Source organism: Candoia aspera, chromosome 2 (genome assembly GCF_035149785.1).
Source record: "Candoia aspera isolate rCanAsp1 chromosome 2, rCanAsp1.hap2, whole genome shotgun sequence".
NCBI lineage: Eukaryota > Metazoa > Chordata > Lepidosauria > Squamata > Boidae > Candoia > Candoia aspera.
Window position 1 is genome coordinate 156,347,710 of NC_086154.1, and position 14,694 is coordinate 156,362,403.

Here is a 14,694-nt window from a genome sequence, read left to right on the forward strand (position 1 = left end):
TGTTCTTCCTGAAAGATCAGATAATCTCCTTTTCTGGGCAGGAATTAATCTTCGATGCATCCTGTCTCTCTCAATCTCTGCTCCAGAGTGCACCTGAAGTGTTGAAAGATGGTGACTGCCCAGCCATGCTTACACCAAGCAAGCCCTGTAAGTCCTCCTGGTAAAGAAAGCTGGTAGGAGAAACTCTGGGGATTTAATTCTGGTTTCAAGTGCAGCTGAACCATCTTAATACAACCAAAGAAGGGCTGTGACTGCCAACTGCTTCCACAGTCATTCCACATACAAACTCTAGATTTTATGGTAATTTTGCTTGTAACTCACAGGATAGATCTCCATGAGTTACTTAGCCCAGTCTTTTCCTTGAAGCAAGTTATCTCTAGATTTAAAAAGCCTTCAAAAACATCCAGATGATTGATTACCTGAACTCTGGAGCTGGCTTGGATTTAGTTGCTTATTCTTAATTTACTTAACCTTTATGACACTATGACTATCTAGCTTCAGTGATTCATGTTGGGCAACAGAAGGTAAAACTGGTAGTAGTTTCCAGATTCTTAGTTTCCAAAACTCAGCAACATGATTTTGTTGTGCAGAGCAGAGCTTGGTCTCTGCTCATTGTTTTAAACCCTGGTACATGTTAGATAGGAAGATCAAAGGTGTTGTTGTTCTTAGCTACTCCCACAACATATATTGAATAGGTGGCTGTGGTTCCTGTAAGTTGAAATGAGTATAAGGCTACTTTCTATGTGCCAAATGGTCCCTGTTTATCTCTTGCTTTCTGTTTTTGAGCCAATTTGTTTTTGAACGTTCAGTAGTGGACGAGACTCTTCCAGCCAGATGTTTGTAATACACATAATTCTAATAATTTCATCCTGAATTGGTAGTCATAACTGGGAATTGCAAGTAAGTCTGAGTGATAGGTATAATCAGCCTACTTTATTAGTAGTAGTAGTTATATGATGAGGTGAAAGGTCCCCTGTGCAAGCACCGAGTCATGTCTGACCCTTTGGGGGGACGCTGCTTTCTCAACGTTTTCTTGGCAAACTATAGAGTGGGGTGGTTTGCCATTGCCTTCCCCAGGCGTCACCTTCCCCAGCAAGCTGGGTACTCGTTTTACCGACCTTGGAAGGATGGAAGGCTGAGTCGACCTGAGCTGGCTACCTGAGAGAGAATCCAGCTTCCGCTGGGATCTAACTCGGGTCATGGGGAGAGTTTTGGTTGCAATGCAGCCGCCTACCACTCTGCGCCACACGAGGCTCTATTAGTTATAGTAGTTGGCATTTCCAAGATGGGAAACAAGTGAGAGAAATAGAGTATACAAAAATTTCATCCAATAAAAATAGTTTACAACTAAACAACAAGACCAATTAAATATTTAAGCTAAAAGCAACCAAACCTTACAATCATACGTGTTAAGAAATGTGCTATAATAAACATTTGATTTACAATACAGCCAAGTGCAAATACCTCTGTAACTTAAGTAAAACAGGGACTAACATGGGACTGCCAATTATAATGAGAGCAGGATGGGACAAGCAAACCCTGCCCTAACTCACCAGTTAAATAAAAGTGTCTTTAAATCCCTCTTAAAACCCTTCAGACTCTTCCCAAAGACAAAGGTAAAGAGGGAGCTGATTCCAGAGTTCTTGAAAGCCCAGAAACTGGAGATTATAACCCTGGGTGGGGAACGGAAGAGAAACCCTGCCCAGAAAACATAAGAAATGAACATGATTGTCAGATGACATAAAGGTATATGCTGGGGCGGGAAGGGGGGACTGAGAGGCTCAATATACAAGTACCAGTAGTTTAAACTGGGCTGGTTCAAATACGGAGCTTGTGAATAGCCCTGCAGTGTTGTGAAACATGAGAAGAACATGGCTCAGGCAGAGGAAGTCACTGGAGTTAAGTGTTTACATCTCTCTGATGTCTTGTGAACTGCAGTGGCTCGTAGATGCTTACCTGCAATCAACAGTAAGAAAGGTGTTATCATGGTTGGAAACACAACAACTTTTGATGATGGAAGAGGAAAGAAAAGGAATGTGACAGAACTTCTGGAAGGGGCCAAGTGAGTTTCATTTGCCTCTTGTGATAAATTTATTTACTTATTTGGTCTACATGGTCAATTAGCAAAAAGTGACTCTGTATGACTTACCAATTTGTAGGAACATAAAAACCAAGTATTAGAAAATAAAAAACAATAACTGTCTGGAACGGAAAAGAGAACAGAATAATAGAAATAGCAAAAGTAACACAATTAGCCAAGGCCAACCAATACTTACGTTTAAGATCTTTCATTCTGGCCTAATGCTTGAGGGAAAGAACCAGGTTTTCATGGCCTTACAGAGGGACAGAAAGGTGAGAACCATCCAAACCTTGTGGGAAATGTTGTTCCACAGGGAACAGACATCTCCTAGGTCCCACTAGGGGACACTCTGCCATGGAAGGGACCCAAAGCACGTCCACTCTGCCAGATTTCATGGACCTAGCAGAGATAATTGGAGACAAGGGCCCCGCAAATAACCTGCTCTGTGCCATGAGGGACTTTATAGATTTATAAGCACCTGGAATTGCATCTGAAAGCTTATAGGGAGCCAGTGCACCCCACCAAGTAGTGGTGTTAAATGGGCATACTTCCATAACTACTTGCACCACTGATTCTGGATCAATTACAGGTTCTGGGTGGTTTTCAAGAGCAGGCCCATGTACAGCGCATGGCAATAGTACAAACAGGAAATGACCAGGGCATGAGGGACTGTTAATAGAGCCTCTCAGTCCAGGAACAGGCACAATTGTTGCTCAAGATGGAGTTGTCCATAGGCCTTCTTGGCCACAGCTGCCACCTGTTCTTCCAGCAGGAACTGAGTCCAATAGGACCCTCAAATTGATGCTAATGCCTGGGGGAATGTATCCTCATTCAGGACCAAAACTCGAGAGTCCTCAGTGTCATGAGACCCAAAACCCCAATGCTTGCTCTGGTTAAGCTGAAGACTGCTTTTCCTTGTCCAGATTCCCACAATGAAATATGACTTTGACATCAACACTTGGTCATTCTAGGGTGGAGAAAGTACAACTGGGTATTGTGGACATATTGATGATACCTGAACCCTGTACCAATGGATGTCCTCACCCGCTGGTTTCATGTAGATATTAAATAAGAGCCCTGAGGGATCCTGCAAAGCAGGGGCCTTCGGCTAGCTTCCCCACCACCACCAAACACCACCTGGAAATGGCCCCTGAGGAAGGAGAATTAGTGCAGCACTCTACTTCCCACTCCTAAACTTTAAAACCAGTCCAGAAGGATACTATGATCAATAGTATCAAAAGCTGCTGAGAACTCAAAAAGAGCTAAGGTGGATGTACTACCTCCATCATGGTCCCTTCAGAGATCATCTGTAAGTGCAATCAGTGCTGTCTCAGTATTATATCCTGGTCTGACATCCAAATGAAAGAGGTCCAGATAATCCATTTCATCTGTAGCTGTAAGCTGACTACTTTCTTAACAGCCTTTCCTCAAAATTGTTGGATCCCAGGAAAGGTTCTTGAGGAGACAGACCACACCCGCTAAGAGCTGGAAGTACCACTTCGATCCAACTGCATGTCATCTCCTGAGAGGCCTTAACCAACCAAGAGAGTCATGGATTTATTACAGTGCTGTGGCTGTACTCACAGCATTGAGGACCCTGTCCACTTTCTCAAGATCAACAGGTTTAAACTCTTCCCAGATCACCATGCTAGACCATGCCCTAGTTATCTCCAAGAGACCTGTAAAACCAGAGTTTTGCTGAGAGTGAATCTGAGCAATTGTATCTGACAGATGCTTAGAGTATCTTCACAGCACTCTTGCAGATATTCTTCCAGTCCCTTCTTCCCTAATAGAGGTAAGATTGTCCTGAATAAAGTCACTGGATGACAGTCTGCAGATGTGATAAGAGCAGAAAAATAGTCACATTTTGTAGCTCTTACCACAAGGTAATCATTAAGAAAGGTTGTTACCCATGCTCTATCAGATTCACTCCTTGTTTTCCTCCAGTGATGTTCCAGGTATCTCTTCTGCCTTTCATTTTCTGGAGTTCCTTGGATAATCAAGGAGCTCTCTGGCATCTACAGACAGAGGCCATGCAGGTATGATCCAATCCAGGGCCAAGGATGCCCCTTCCTCCCTGCAGCAATAAGGGCCTCAGTCAAATGATGCATGAGAGCCACAGGAATCAACTCCAAGTTCCTTCTGAAACCCAACTGGGCCCATCAGGTGTCTGGCAATAGGTTCTTCCTTCTTGCAGGGAAGAGTGGCTGCAGAAAGCTCTAGGGTTAATGGCAGGAGATTGACGATATCTCCTAATTCCAGATCATGTCACCACTGCTCTGATATAAAAACCAGGTGTAATTTGTGATCACTACATTAAGTTGGCTGCATAACCACTAGAGTCAGGGCAGTCATGAGCTAGAACTCTGATTTGCTTCCCAACTCTTGCCCTGAGGGCAGATTAAAGTCCTCCAGCACTATTTGTTGGGAAATTCTACTGCCAATCCAGATATGGCCTCAAGTAACTTGGGCAGGGAGGCTAGTATAGTAGCAGTAGTCCTATCTGATCCCTAGGACCTAGTCTCACCAGCAGAGTCTCACAACCAGCTATCTGCAGAGCCGTGTGTCTGAAAACCACCAGAGTCCCTCAAATAACAGTAGCCACTCCACCACTCCTGCCTGGAGTCACAGCTGGAGTCATATTCAAAACCTAGGTGGGCACTTCTCTGAATTCCCTCCTCTGTGCCCAGTCAGGTCTTAGTAATACATGCCAGGTTTCTTCAGGTTTACAGCAAGCTGATTTGGCATTTAGAAGCAACAGTCAACACCCTGGGACACTGGGTTAGCAATGACTGGGTATTGGGATTGAGCGCAGGGGACTGGAGAGCAGAATTGGGATTGAATACTGAGACCATGTTCCCTGAGAGTGGCACATGACCGTATCTGCCCATGACCACAGAAATGGAAGCTAATGAATATACAGATGAAGAGTTCCTAGCTTTCAACATAGAGGGATTTTTTTTTCCCCCCAAATATGCTATATTCATAGAGTTGTTCATCTTTGTTTAACCATCCTTCTCCCCATGTAAATGGAAATGTGCTCATATTACTAAAATGCTCATGAGCCTCAGCCATGAGTGAGTGAAGCTCCTACAGTGCTGATAAATGATTAGACACAGCAAGAGCAGGTAGAAGAGAGCATCTTGGCATAGATTGGACACCCTTTTTTACATTTTCAGTGTCCTATATTAAACAGATAATTGTTCTTGTCAAGCTTCTCCTGTGTCATACAGCTTCTAGAGTTTGGCAGTGCTCTGCATTTGGTCTCCAAAAGGTGCTTTGGAGCATATAGGAGCATGAACCTAGTGCCTATCTGTAGGGCCTGACTGTAATTCTCAGTTTCCTGTGTATGTGGAGACAGATGGGAGCAACTTCCAAAGCCATGCAAGCCTTGGGAAAAAATGTGTCTGCTTTACTGATACAAAAATAGGTGCTCGTGGGCACTCCTGTGCATTCCAAAGCACCTCTTTGGATAGATGTACACATTCCTGGAAATTGCATTTTCTTTCCTCCTGATATTTTCCTTTTGTGCTGCTTTTAATTGCAGAAAGGCAAATGTCCTTCTGGAGACAAGACAAGTGGCTATGAAGATCTTTGAAGATTACACCGTTTCCTGGTACTGGATAATAATGTGAGCACAGGACTGAATAGCCCAGCTAATCTATAGAATGAAATCAGGGCCTAACTGTCCCAAAAGCAGAGCATTGGAGAAGTTAGAGAATGTATTACAACATTTGCATTTATATCTCCTCTTCTCTCAGAGCACTTGAGATGGGTTATGTGGGGATCTCCCCTAATTTTATCCATATCAGCCTGACAAGGAGGGTTGGGCTGAGACAACCACTGGCCTAAAGTCACTCAGTAAGCACCATGGTCAAGTGGGGTTTTGGCCTTGGGTTTCCAAATTTTTAACTTACTACACTAGCAGTCTTAGCACTTCGTCACTGCCCTGGCTGAAGCCCTGCTCCCTTGCCTGTCCGTTTGTTCACTCCCTCAATTTTTGGGAGCAGTCTGCATTGACTCACACCTGGAGTCCAACTTTAAGCGGATCCGAGCGATTTTGTCTTGCAGATGCTCAGCAAATTCCTCTGCACGGCCCTGTAGGTGGGTTGCTGAACCCACCTTCCCCAAAAGGGATCGAGTGATCTTAAACAGGGCCGTTGGGTGGCATTCTGCAGACGCAATAAGAGCGGAGAAATATTGACGTTTCGCCGCTTTTATCGCCACAAGGTAGGCCTTAATGGCGGCTTTTACCTGCGTTCGGTCAAATTCAGTCTTTGTCTTCCTCCAGCGGCGCTCTAGGCGTCTCTTAACCCTCTTCAGCACCCTCAGCTCCTCCGTAAACCACGGGGAGTGCCGGGTTCGATGAGACAAGAGAGACCGCACAGACGCAATCCTGTCCAAGGCCCCAGCCGCCTCCCTATTCCAGGCTGCAGCCAGGGCCTCCGCTGGACTGTGCAGCAGATCACTGGGTATAACCCCCAGCTCCCTCTGAAACCCTACTGGGTCCATCAGTCGCTGGGGGTGGACCAATCGAATGGGTCCTATCTCCCTGCGGAGGGGGGTGGCATAAGAGAATCTCAGGGCCACCAGGGTATGGTCTGACCATGACAATGGGGACAGATCTATCTCTCCCCTCAGATCACATTGCCACTGCTCTGACAAGAAAACCAAGTCTGGGGTGTGACCACTGTCTCGAGTTGGGTCCCGAATTATCTGGGACAGGCCCATGGCTGCCATGGTAGCCATGAACTCCTGAGCTGCCTCTGAGGCACACCCCAGGGATGGCAGATTGAAGTCCCCCAGAACCATAAGCCTGGGGAACTCCACCGCCAGCCCCGAGACGGCCTCAAGCAGCTCAGGCAGAGAGGTTGCCATGCAGCAGGGAGGTTGGTACAGCAGCAACACTCCCAACTGTTCTCCGGAACCCAACTTGAAGAACAGGGTCTCACAACCAGCCACTTGTGGAGCAGGGCCCCTGAAGGCCACAAGAGACTCTCAGATGACAACATCCACCCCTCCTCCCCTGCCCTGGGATCTCGGCTGATGCCATACCGTAAAACCAGCTGGGCACATTTCCGAAAGGGGCACCCCCCTTTCCGCACCCAGCCAGGTCTCGGTAATACATGCCAGGTCTGCCCCCTCCTCAGTGATTAAGTCACATATGAGGGGGGCCTTTTCATTAACTGACCTGGCATTAAGCAGCAGCAGCAGCCGGAAACCAGGGCCCCTATGGATCTGCTGACCAGGGCCTGGGTCTGAGCGCAGAGGGCCGGAACACGCCACCGGTAACAAACACCGAGGGCATCTTCCCCGAAGATGGCCCGCCCTCCGGCTCCTGCCATAACATCCCCTACCCGTCACCACCTCAATAATGAGCCCCGCCATGTTGCCCCCAGTGACTCCTGATCCATTAGCCCCCACTCCTGGACCTTGGGAGTCTCTGGCTCTAAGTAGGACTCCCTCCTTCCATTCATACATCCTTACTCACAGTCAATCTCCCACAGGGTGATGGTAGGCCCTCCGGCGCACCAGCTTCCGCTCTCAGCGCCGTCAGAGCCCAACCCTCACCCCTCCATTCACTATGCCCCCCCTCGAACTCTCTCACTGCTCAACAGGGGGCACTCATTCTTCACCCACTCCCTGTCTCTCACTCGGGGTGAGTGCCCTTTCACACAAACTCACTCCCTGTCATGCGCTGCCTCCCGTTGAATAATGCTCAGACACTGGCTCGGTGGATCAGGCTCTGGTTTATTCACAGCGCAGGTACAGCGTCGGGAAAAAAGCTGAGAGTGACAGGAGCGCGCCGGTGCGGGGTTTAAATACCCCGCGCCGGTCAGCGCCCCCTCACTCGTGGTCACGTCACCCCCCTTTGTCCAATACGTTGCCCTGCCGGTGGGTGAGGGGTTGCGAGGCCCCGCTGGCGTTCCGGGATCGCCCATCATCGGGTTTTCTATTCATCCGGTGATTGCTGTCAGCTGGGCGATCTCCGTTGTATTAGCGCTGATGGCTTGGGTGTGCTCCGTGATCCGTTTAGCTATTGTTTGTTGGCCGTTAGTCATTGTGAGTTGATGGCTACTTATCTTGAGCCCCTTCTCCTGTTTCCTTGCTATTGTCATGTGTGCCATTGCGCTGATGGCTTCAGCTCAACGGCACTCATGACATACTGCCCCCTGTCCGAATAGTGCTCCCCCCCGGTTTTCTGGTTTTTTCCTTTTTCTCGGTGGAGCTGTCAAACGGCACTTTTTTTTTTTTTTTTTTTTTGAAATTCCCGCCGGAGTAGTTGTTGCCCCTCCCTTTGCTCCTCCCTCTACCACGTGCCTTCCCAGGGTGTGTCCTTAGTGCGCATGCCCGGGTCACGCCCTGGCGTGCGCATGCTCCAGCCACACCCTGTTTGTTTGGCTCAGTTCGGCGAGGAGAGAGGCGTGGCTGGTCGGGTGCTTATCAGCTCCAGGTAGGGCCCTTCTTTTTTATTTAAAGTGCGTCGCCTTTGTTATTTGTGGTCCTGGGCGTTGCCCCCAGGTTGCCCTGTTGACTTGCTTGCCGCTCCCCCGTGGCCGGGGGCGGGGGGAGGGTGCTGGCGAACACTTGTCACTGCCTCGTGGGCCCGGGGCGGGGGGAGTGGGTCCCGGGGGGGGGAGGTCCACCCAAGTCGCGGGCTTGGGGGGGCCCTTTCCCTTGGGGCACGGTAGGCGGGGGGGGCCCGCGGGGGGGGGGTTTGCAGGGGACGGCTTGCTAACCTTGGTTGTGGCTTGTCGGGGTATGCCCGGTGAAATGCCCGGGTCAGGTCAGGCGCGTTAACGTTGTGCGCCGCCACCCATTCCGGGTGGGGGAAGTATTTCCACCTGACTAAATAGTGTAGAGTTCCTCGTTGCTTGCGGGAGTCGAGTATGTCCCTTATCTCAAAGTGATGTTGCCCGTCGATCATCACCGGTGAGGGCTGTGGCGTGCTTGGGTGCCATCGAGAGGTGGTTGCCGGTTTCAGGAGGCTGGTGTGGAACACCGGGTGGAGTCTCCGTAGGTTGTGTGGCAGGTCCAAGCGTATTGCTACCGGGTTCACTATTTGTGTGACTCGGAACGGCCCGATGTACTTAGGCCCCAGTTTTTTCGAGGGTTGGGGTGACTTTAGGAATTTGGTGGATAGGTAGACCATATCCCCCGCTTGGAACGTCGGTTGTTGGCGCCGGTGCTTGTCGGCCTGCTCTTTGTAGGCTGCCTGTGCATCCTTCAGCGCCGCCGTGATTATTGGCCATGATTCCGCGATCTTCCGTCCCCAGTCGCTAGCGTCCACCTGGGGTTCCGGGGGTTGAGGTAGCTCCGGTATGGGGACGAAGTCGCGCCCCGAGACTACCTCGAACGGAGTTTTCCCCGTGCTCGTGTGGACGGCGTTGTTGTATGCGACTTCGGTGAACGGGAGCAGTTCTGCCCAGTCGTCTTGGTGATAGTTAGTATATGAGCGTATGAATTGCTCTAAGGTGGCATTGAGGACCTCTGTGGCTCCGTCCGTCTGGGGGTGCCAGGAAGTGGATAGGGCCTGTTGGGTCCCCGTCAGCTTTAGGAAGGCCCGCCAGAATTTGGAGGTGAACTGTGTGCCCCTGTCGGTCACCACACGTGCGGGACATCCGTGTAGCCTGTACACGTGGATGAGGAAGAGTTTGGCTAGTTGTTGTGCGGATGGGACCGACGTGCAGGGGATGAAGTGGGCCTGCTTCGAGAAGTAAACCTTCACCACCCAAATGGCCGTTTTCTTCTGGCTGGGTGGGAGGTCCACTATAAAATCCATAGAGATTTCCTCCCATGGGCGGGAGGGTTCTGCCACCCGTTGTAATAGCCCCGCGGGTTTGCCTGGTGCCTGTTTGGCCCTAGCGCACGTTGGGCAGGACGCTACGTATGCTTTTACGTCTCGCCTGAGCGCGGGCCACCAGAATTGACGCCGTGTTAGGTGTAGGGTCTTGAGGAACCCAAAGTGTCCCGCTTGTTTGGCGTCGTGTGACCTATGCAAGATCGCTTGGCGTTGCGAGTCCGGGACATAGATTCTGCCTTCCCCCCATGCCAGGTCCTGTGCCATCGTTACCTTGTCGGGGTTTGCCAGGAACCAGGGGTCGGTTTTGAGGGCGGCGGCGAGGTCCGTGCGCATTCCCCCTGGTAGTTGCGGTTGGCTTCGTCTGGTCGCAGGTTGTCCCGCCGTCGGCTGCGCCATAGAGTCGAGCTGCCTCCGAGCGCCGCTTCGGGTGGTCACGGCCATCCCCAGTTGCGAGGCGGATAGGACCGTCCCAATGGTGTCTGGGGCGGGCTCTTCGTCTTGGGGCAGTCGGGAGAGGGCGTCGGCCAGGAAGTTCTTTTTGCCCGGCATGAACTTCAGCTGGAAATTAAAGCGGCTGAAGAATTGGGCCCATCGGACCTGTTTTGGGCTAAGGCGTCTGGGCGTTCGTAGGGCCTCGAGGTTCCGGTGGTCGGTCCAGACCTCGAATGGTTGGGTGGCTCCCTCGAGTAGGTGTCGCCATGTTTCTAGCGCCGATTTTACCGCGAAGGCTTCTTTCTCCCAGACGTGCCATCGCCTTTCTGTCTCGGAGAACTTCCTTGACAGGTAGGCGCATGGTTTCAGGAGTCCCGTGGGGTCCTTTTGGAGTAGGATGGCCCCCAGGGAGAAGTCTGAGGCGTCGGCTTGGACCACGAACGGCCGTTCTGGGTCCGGGTGCGCGAGGATTGGCTCCGTGGTGAACAGCGCTTTCAGCTTGTTGAATGCGGTCTGGCACGCGGGAGTCCAATTCAACACTGTGCCCGGGTTCTTGGCGCGTCGGGTGTCCCCCACCCCTTTGTTTTTGAGGAGGTCCGTTAGGGGGAGGGCTATCTCTGCGAACCCCCGGGTGAATGACCTGTAAAAATTTGCGAAGCCGAGGAAGCTCTGGAGTTGGCGTCTGTTGCGGGGGCGCTCCCAGTTTAGCACCGCCTCGACTTTTGCGGGGTCCATTTCTATGCCGTCCCCGGAGATTCGGTACCCCAGGTAGTCTAGGCGCGCTTTGTGAAACTCGCACTTTATGTCATGCGCTGCCTCCCGTTGAATAATGCTCAGACACTGGCTCGGTGGATCAGGCTCTGGTTTATTCACAGCGCAGGTACAGCGTCGGGAAAAAAGCTGAGAGTGACAGGAGCGCGCCGGTGCGGGGTTTAAATACCCCGCGCCGGTCAGCGCCCCCTCACTCGCGGTCACGTCACCCCCCTTTGTACAATACGTTGCCCTGCCGGTGGGTGAGGGGTTGCGAGGCCCTGCTGGCGTTCCGGGATCGCCCATCATCGGGTTTTCTATTCATCCGGTGATTGCTGTCAGCTGGGCGATCTCCGTTGTATTAGCGCTGATGGCTTGGGTGTGCTCCGTGATCCGTTTAGCTATTGTTTGTTGGCCGTTAGTCATTGTGAGTTGATGGCTACTTATCTTGAGCCCCTTCTCCTGTTTCCTTGCTATTGTCATGTGTGCCATTGCGCTGATGGCTTCAGCTCAACGGCACTCATGACACTCCCAGACTCCCCCTCTCGTCTCTCACCCTGGGGGAGAGTCTTTCATTCACTCTGGAGGGCCCTCACAGCTTCCAGCCACCTCAGGGGTGGTTGGGGGGGATGGGTAACTTTTTTTTTTTTAAACTCCCCACTCCTCACCCACACGGTCTGCTACCCCAAGGCCAACAACCAGTCACTTCTCTGGTGCAGCCCAGAATCCACTACTGCACCATTGGCCCAGTTCGCTGCCGGCCTGGTCCGCCACCGCATCGCTGAACCAGTCTGCCACTGCAGTGTTGCAGTGCCAGCCCAGTCTTCTGCCACGCCGTTGGCCCCGTCCGCTGCCGCCCTGCCCGGTCCGCTGCTGTGCCGCCGGCCCGGTCCGCTGCCGCCCTGCCCGGTCCGCTGCCGCCCTGCCCGGTCCGCTGCCGTGCCGCTGGCCTGGTCCGCTGCCATGCTGCTGGCCCGGTCCGCTGCCGCCCTGCCCGTCACAGTGCCGGCTTGGTCTGCTGCCGCGCCACCGGTGCAGTCCTTTGGGGCCCGCCTTTTCGTTAGGGCCCAACCGAGCTCACCACACCTCACCTCCTGGTCCACTGCTACCGCTCCCATCCACTCCACTCCGGGGGTTCTACACCCCCCAGTCCGTCCAAGGTGGGTGCGGGGGGACCAGAGCGGGGTGGGGGATCAGACTCTAAAAAGCTATTAATATAAAGCGTCTCCCATGTGACGCAGCGATTGGCGTTTGCTCTCGGTCGCCATCTTGGATTTTACTCATGATGATGTAGCGGATGAGAATTTACAGAAGAGGAGAATTTATAAAAGAGAGATTAAAGATAACTAACTGCATACACATTTATGTAAATGTAAGATGGTGAAACATGAAAGGGAGAAGCCCATTTCCCAAATGTATGAAGAAAATTATAATATTCCTCTGAGCATACATTTCTTGGATACCTTTTCTTCTCCTTTAATATGCTGTTTGGTTTTCAGTGCAAGAACTATTTGAAAACTTTTTTGTCTTCCATCTGCAGAGGTCTCGTGATTTCCATGGTGGTCAGTCTTGTATTTATTGTTCTGCTCCGGTTCCTGGCAGGGATCATGATTTGGGTGATGATTGTACTGGTGATCCTGGTGCTTGGATACGGTGAGTTTAATCAAGCCTGGAATCTGATAGGTTGGGGCAAAAGTCTACTGGAAGTTTTCACTCTCATTCTGAAGCTCTAGTTTAGAGGTGGACAGTATATGGACTTCCAATTCCAGATATTCCAACTCCTCACCATTGGTGAGCTAACCATGATGAGTTGCTGGGGATTGGCGTTAACAGTATCTAGAAGACCATATATTAACAAGATACCCGTGATTGACACTCTAGATAAGTACTGTAATGCACTTACCTGGAGTACAGGTAAATACTGCTATACTGGCTAAGAATTCTGAGAGTTGCAGTCAAAACGTATCTGAGAGCTCAGGCTGGGTAAGACTATGCTAAGCCTTTACATTTATATGAATTTGCTTTCTTTGCCTTTTAACCACCACTTCCCATTTGGGCTGTAATATTGTGGGTATAATGGGAATGTTAAACCAAGCCACTTGGTAACACTTTTCTCTCTTTTTCCATTATTCTGACTCCTGTCTTTGTCTTCCAGGAATCTTTCATTGTTATATGGAATATGCTCTTCTGAAACAACAGGCTGGTTCCGATGTCTCCTTGGTGGAACTTGGATTCCAGACAGACTTCCGTGTCTATCTCCACCTGAAGCAAACCTGGTTAGCTTTCAGTAAGTTCCTGCTCCAGTGTGCTACCCAGTGATGTGGCTTCTTTATTGACCAGTCCTAGAAGCTGTTTAAAAACTGGAGGAGAAGATCTCCTTGAGCCCCCATGTAGATGAAAGTTTATTCTGAATAATTCCAAGAATGTTTCTAGTTTGTGGTTTTCACCCTGCTCAGTAGAACCTCTGTAGGGCAGGACTGATCTCATTTCCTTTGTTTTTTTGATCCAGTGATCATCCTGTGCATTATGGAAGTTATCATTATCCTACTGCTTATCTTCTTGCGCAAGAGAATCCTCATAGCCATTGCACTGATCAAGGAAGCTAGCAGGTGAGGCTGACTTGGACTCTTCCCTCCTTGCAAGTATCATCCACAACTGTCCTCTCATTAATCAGTTTTGTAGTTCTCCAGAGCTGGCTTGCTATTCTGTCTAAATCTGTTGCTGGTGGAAAATCAAGCAGGTCTGTACAGCATCAAAAAACAAAGCGAAAACTCCAAATTCAGAATAAGTATCTCCTTTTGCCAGGGAACAGACTGAATATCCATCTCAAATATAGAATGTTCTTTTTATTTGTGAGGGATCCCAGGCTAGCCATTTCTTCCAGAACTGTTGGGATGAGAGCAGTTAAAGTATGCAGATAAAGTATGTACTCCTGGAATAGAATCTGTTAACTATCCTGGGTGTACAGTAGGTGATTGGAAACCAGGTCCCAATGTGGCCAAAGAACAAATGTTGAAGAGGGCTTTATTGTGGCTGTGAGTGCTAAGGCACTGGAACTGAATCATGGACTTTTTCTTTCTCCCCATTCCCCATCCCTCTTGCAGGGCTATCGGACACATCATGACATCACTTCTGTTTCCTCTCTGCACTTTCTTTCTGGTGTGTCTCTGCATTGCTTACTGGGCCAGTACTGCCGTGTATCCTTCCTCAGTTTGTCTTTCTTTCCTGGATAAATGGGTCAAGGGGACGGGTAGGGATAATGCCAGATGACCCAGTTCTCAGATGCTTATCTCAAGCAAGCAAAAATCGTCTTTTTATTACTATAATGCAGAGTTCCTTGACTGCTTCTAGCTTCTTGTCTACCTCTAATGAAGCTGTCTATAAGGTGTTCAATGATACAGAATGCCAATATGCTGGAACAACCTGCAACCCAGAGGTAAGAAACTTAAAATAGTTAACTAGTGAAAATGTTTTCAGTCAAGCTGTTCAGAAACCACAAGTGGATAAAGAATACAGCAGTCTACTTCCTGCTGGATGTGTGACTGATCCTCTTGCAAGAGCCACTGATGAGGCTCACTCTTTCAGCTGCCAGGCCAATGTAAGTCCTTGCCTTGGGGAGTCTGAGCAA

At 50.1% G+C, this 14,694-nt stretch overlaps 1 protein-coding gene across 3 annotated transcripts in view; it reads left to right on the forward strand.

Moving 5' to 3' along the window:
* SLC44A2 (solute carrier family 44 member 2 (CTL2 blood group)) overlaps positions 1–14,694 on the forward strand; it is a 73,181-nt gene that overhangs the window by 47,201 nt on the left and 11,286 nt on the right. For all 3 annotated transcript variants that reach the window (XM_063294498.1, XM_063294500.1, XM_063294499.1), the window contains exons 7-14: positions 87–147; positions 1,939–2,062; positions 5,628–5,711; positions 12,607–12,719; positions 13,222–13,353; positions 13,576–13,675; positions 14,171–14,263; positions 14,418–14,502. In XM_063294498.1, coding sequence (XP_063150568.1) covers positions 87–147; positions 1,939–2,062; positions 5,628–5,711; positions 12,607–12,719; positions 13,222–13,353; positions 13,576–13,675; positions 14,171–14,263; positions 14,418–14,502 — 792 coding nt within the window. The remainder of the gene's footprint in view (positions 1–86; positions 148–1,938; positions 2,063–5,627; positions 5,712–12,606; positions 12,720–13,221; positions 13,354–13,575; positions 13,676–14,170; positions 14,264–14,417; positions 14,503–14,694) is intronic.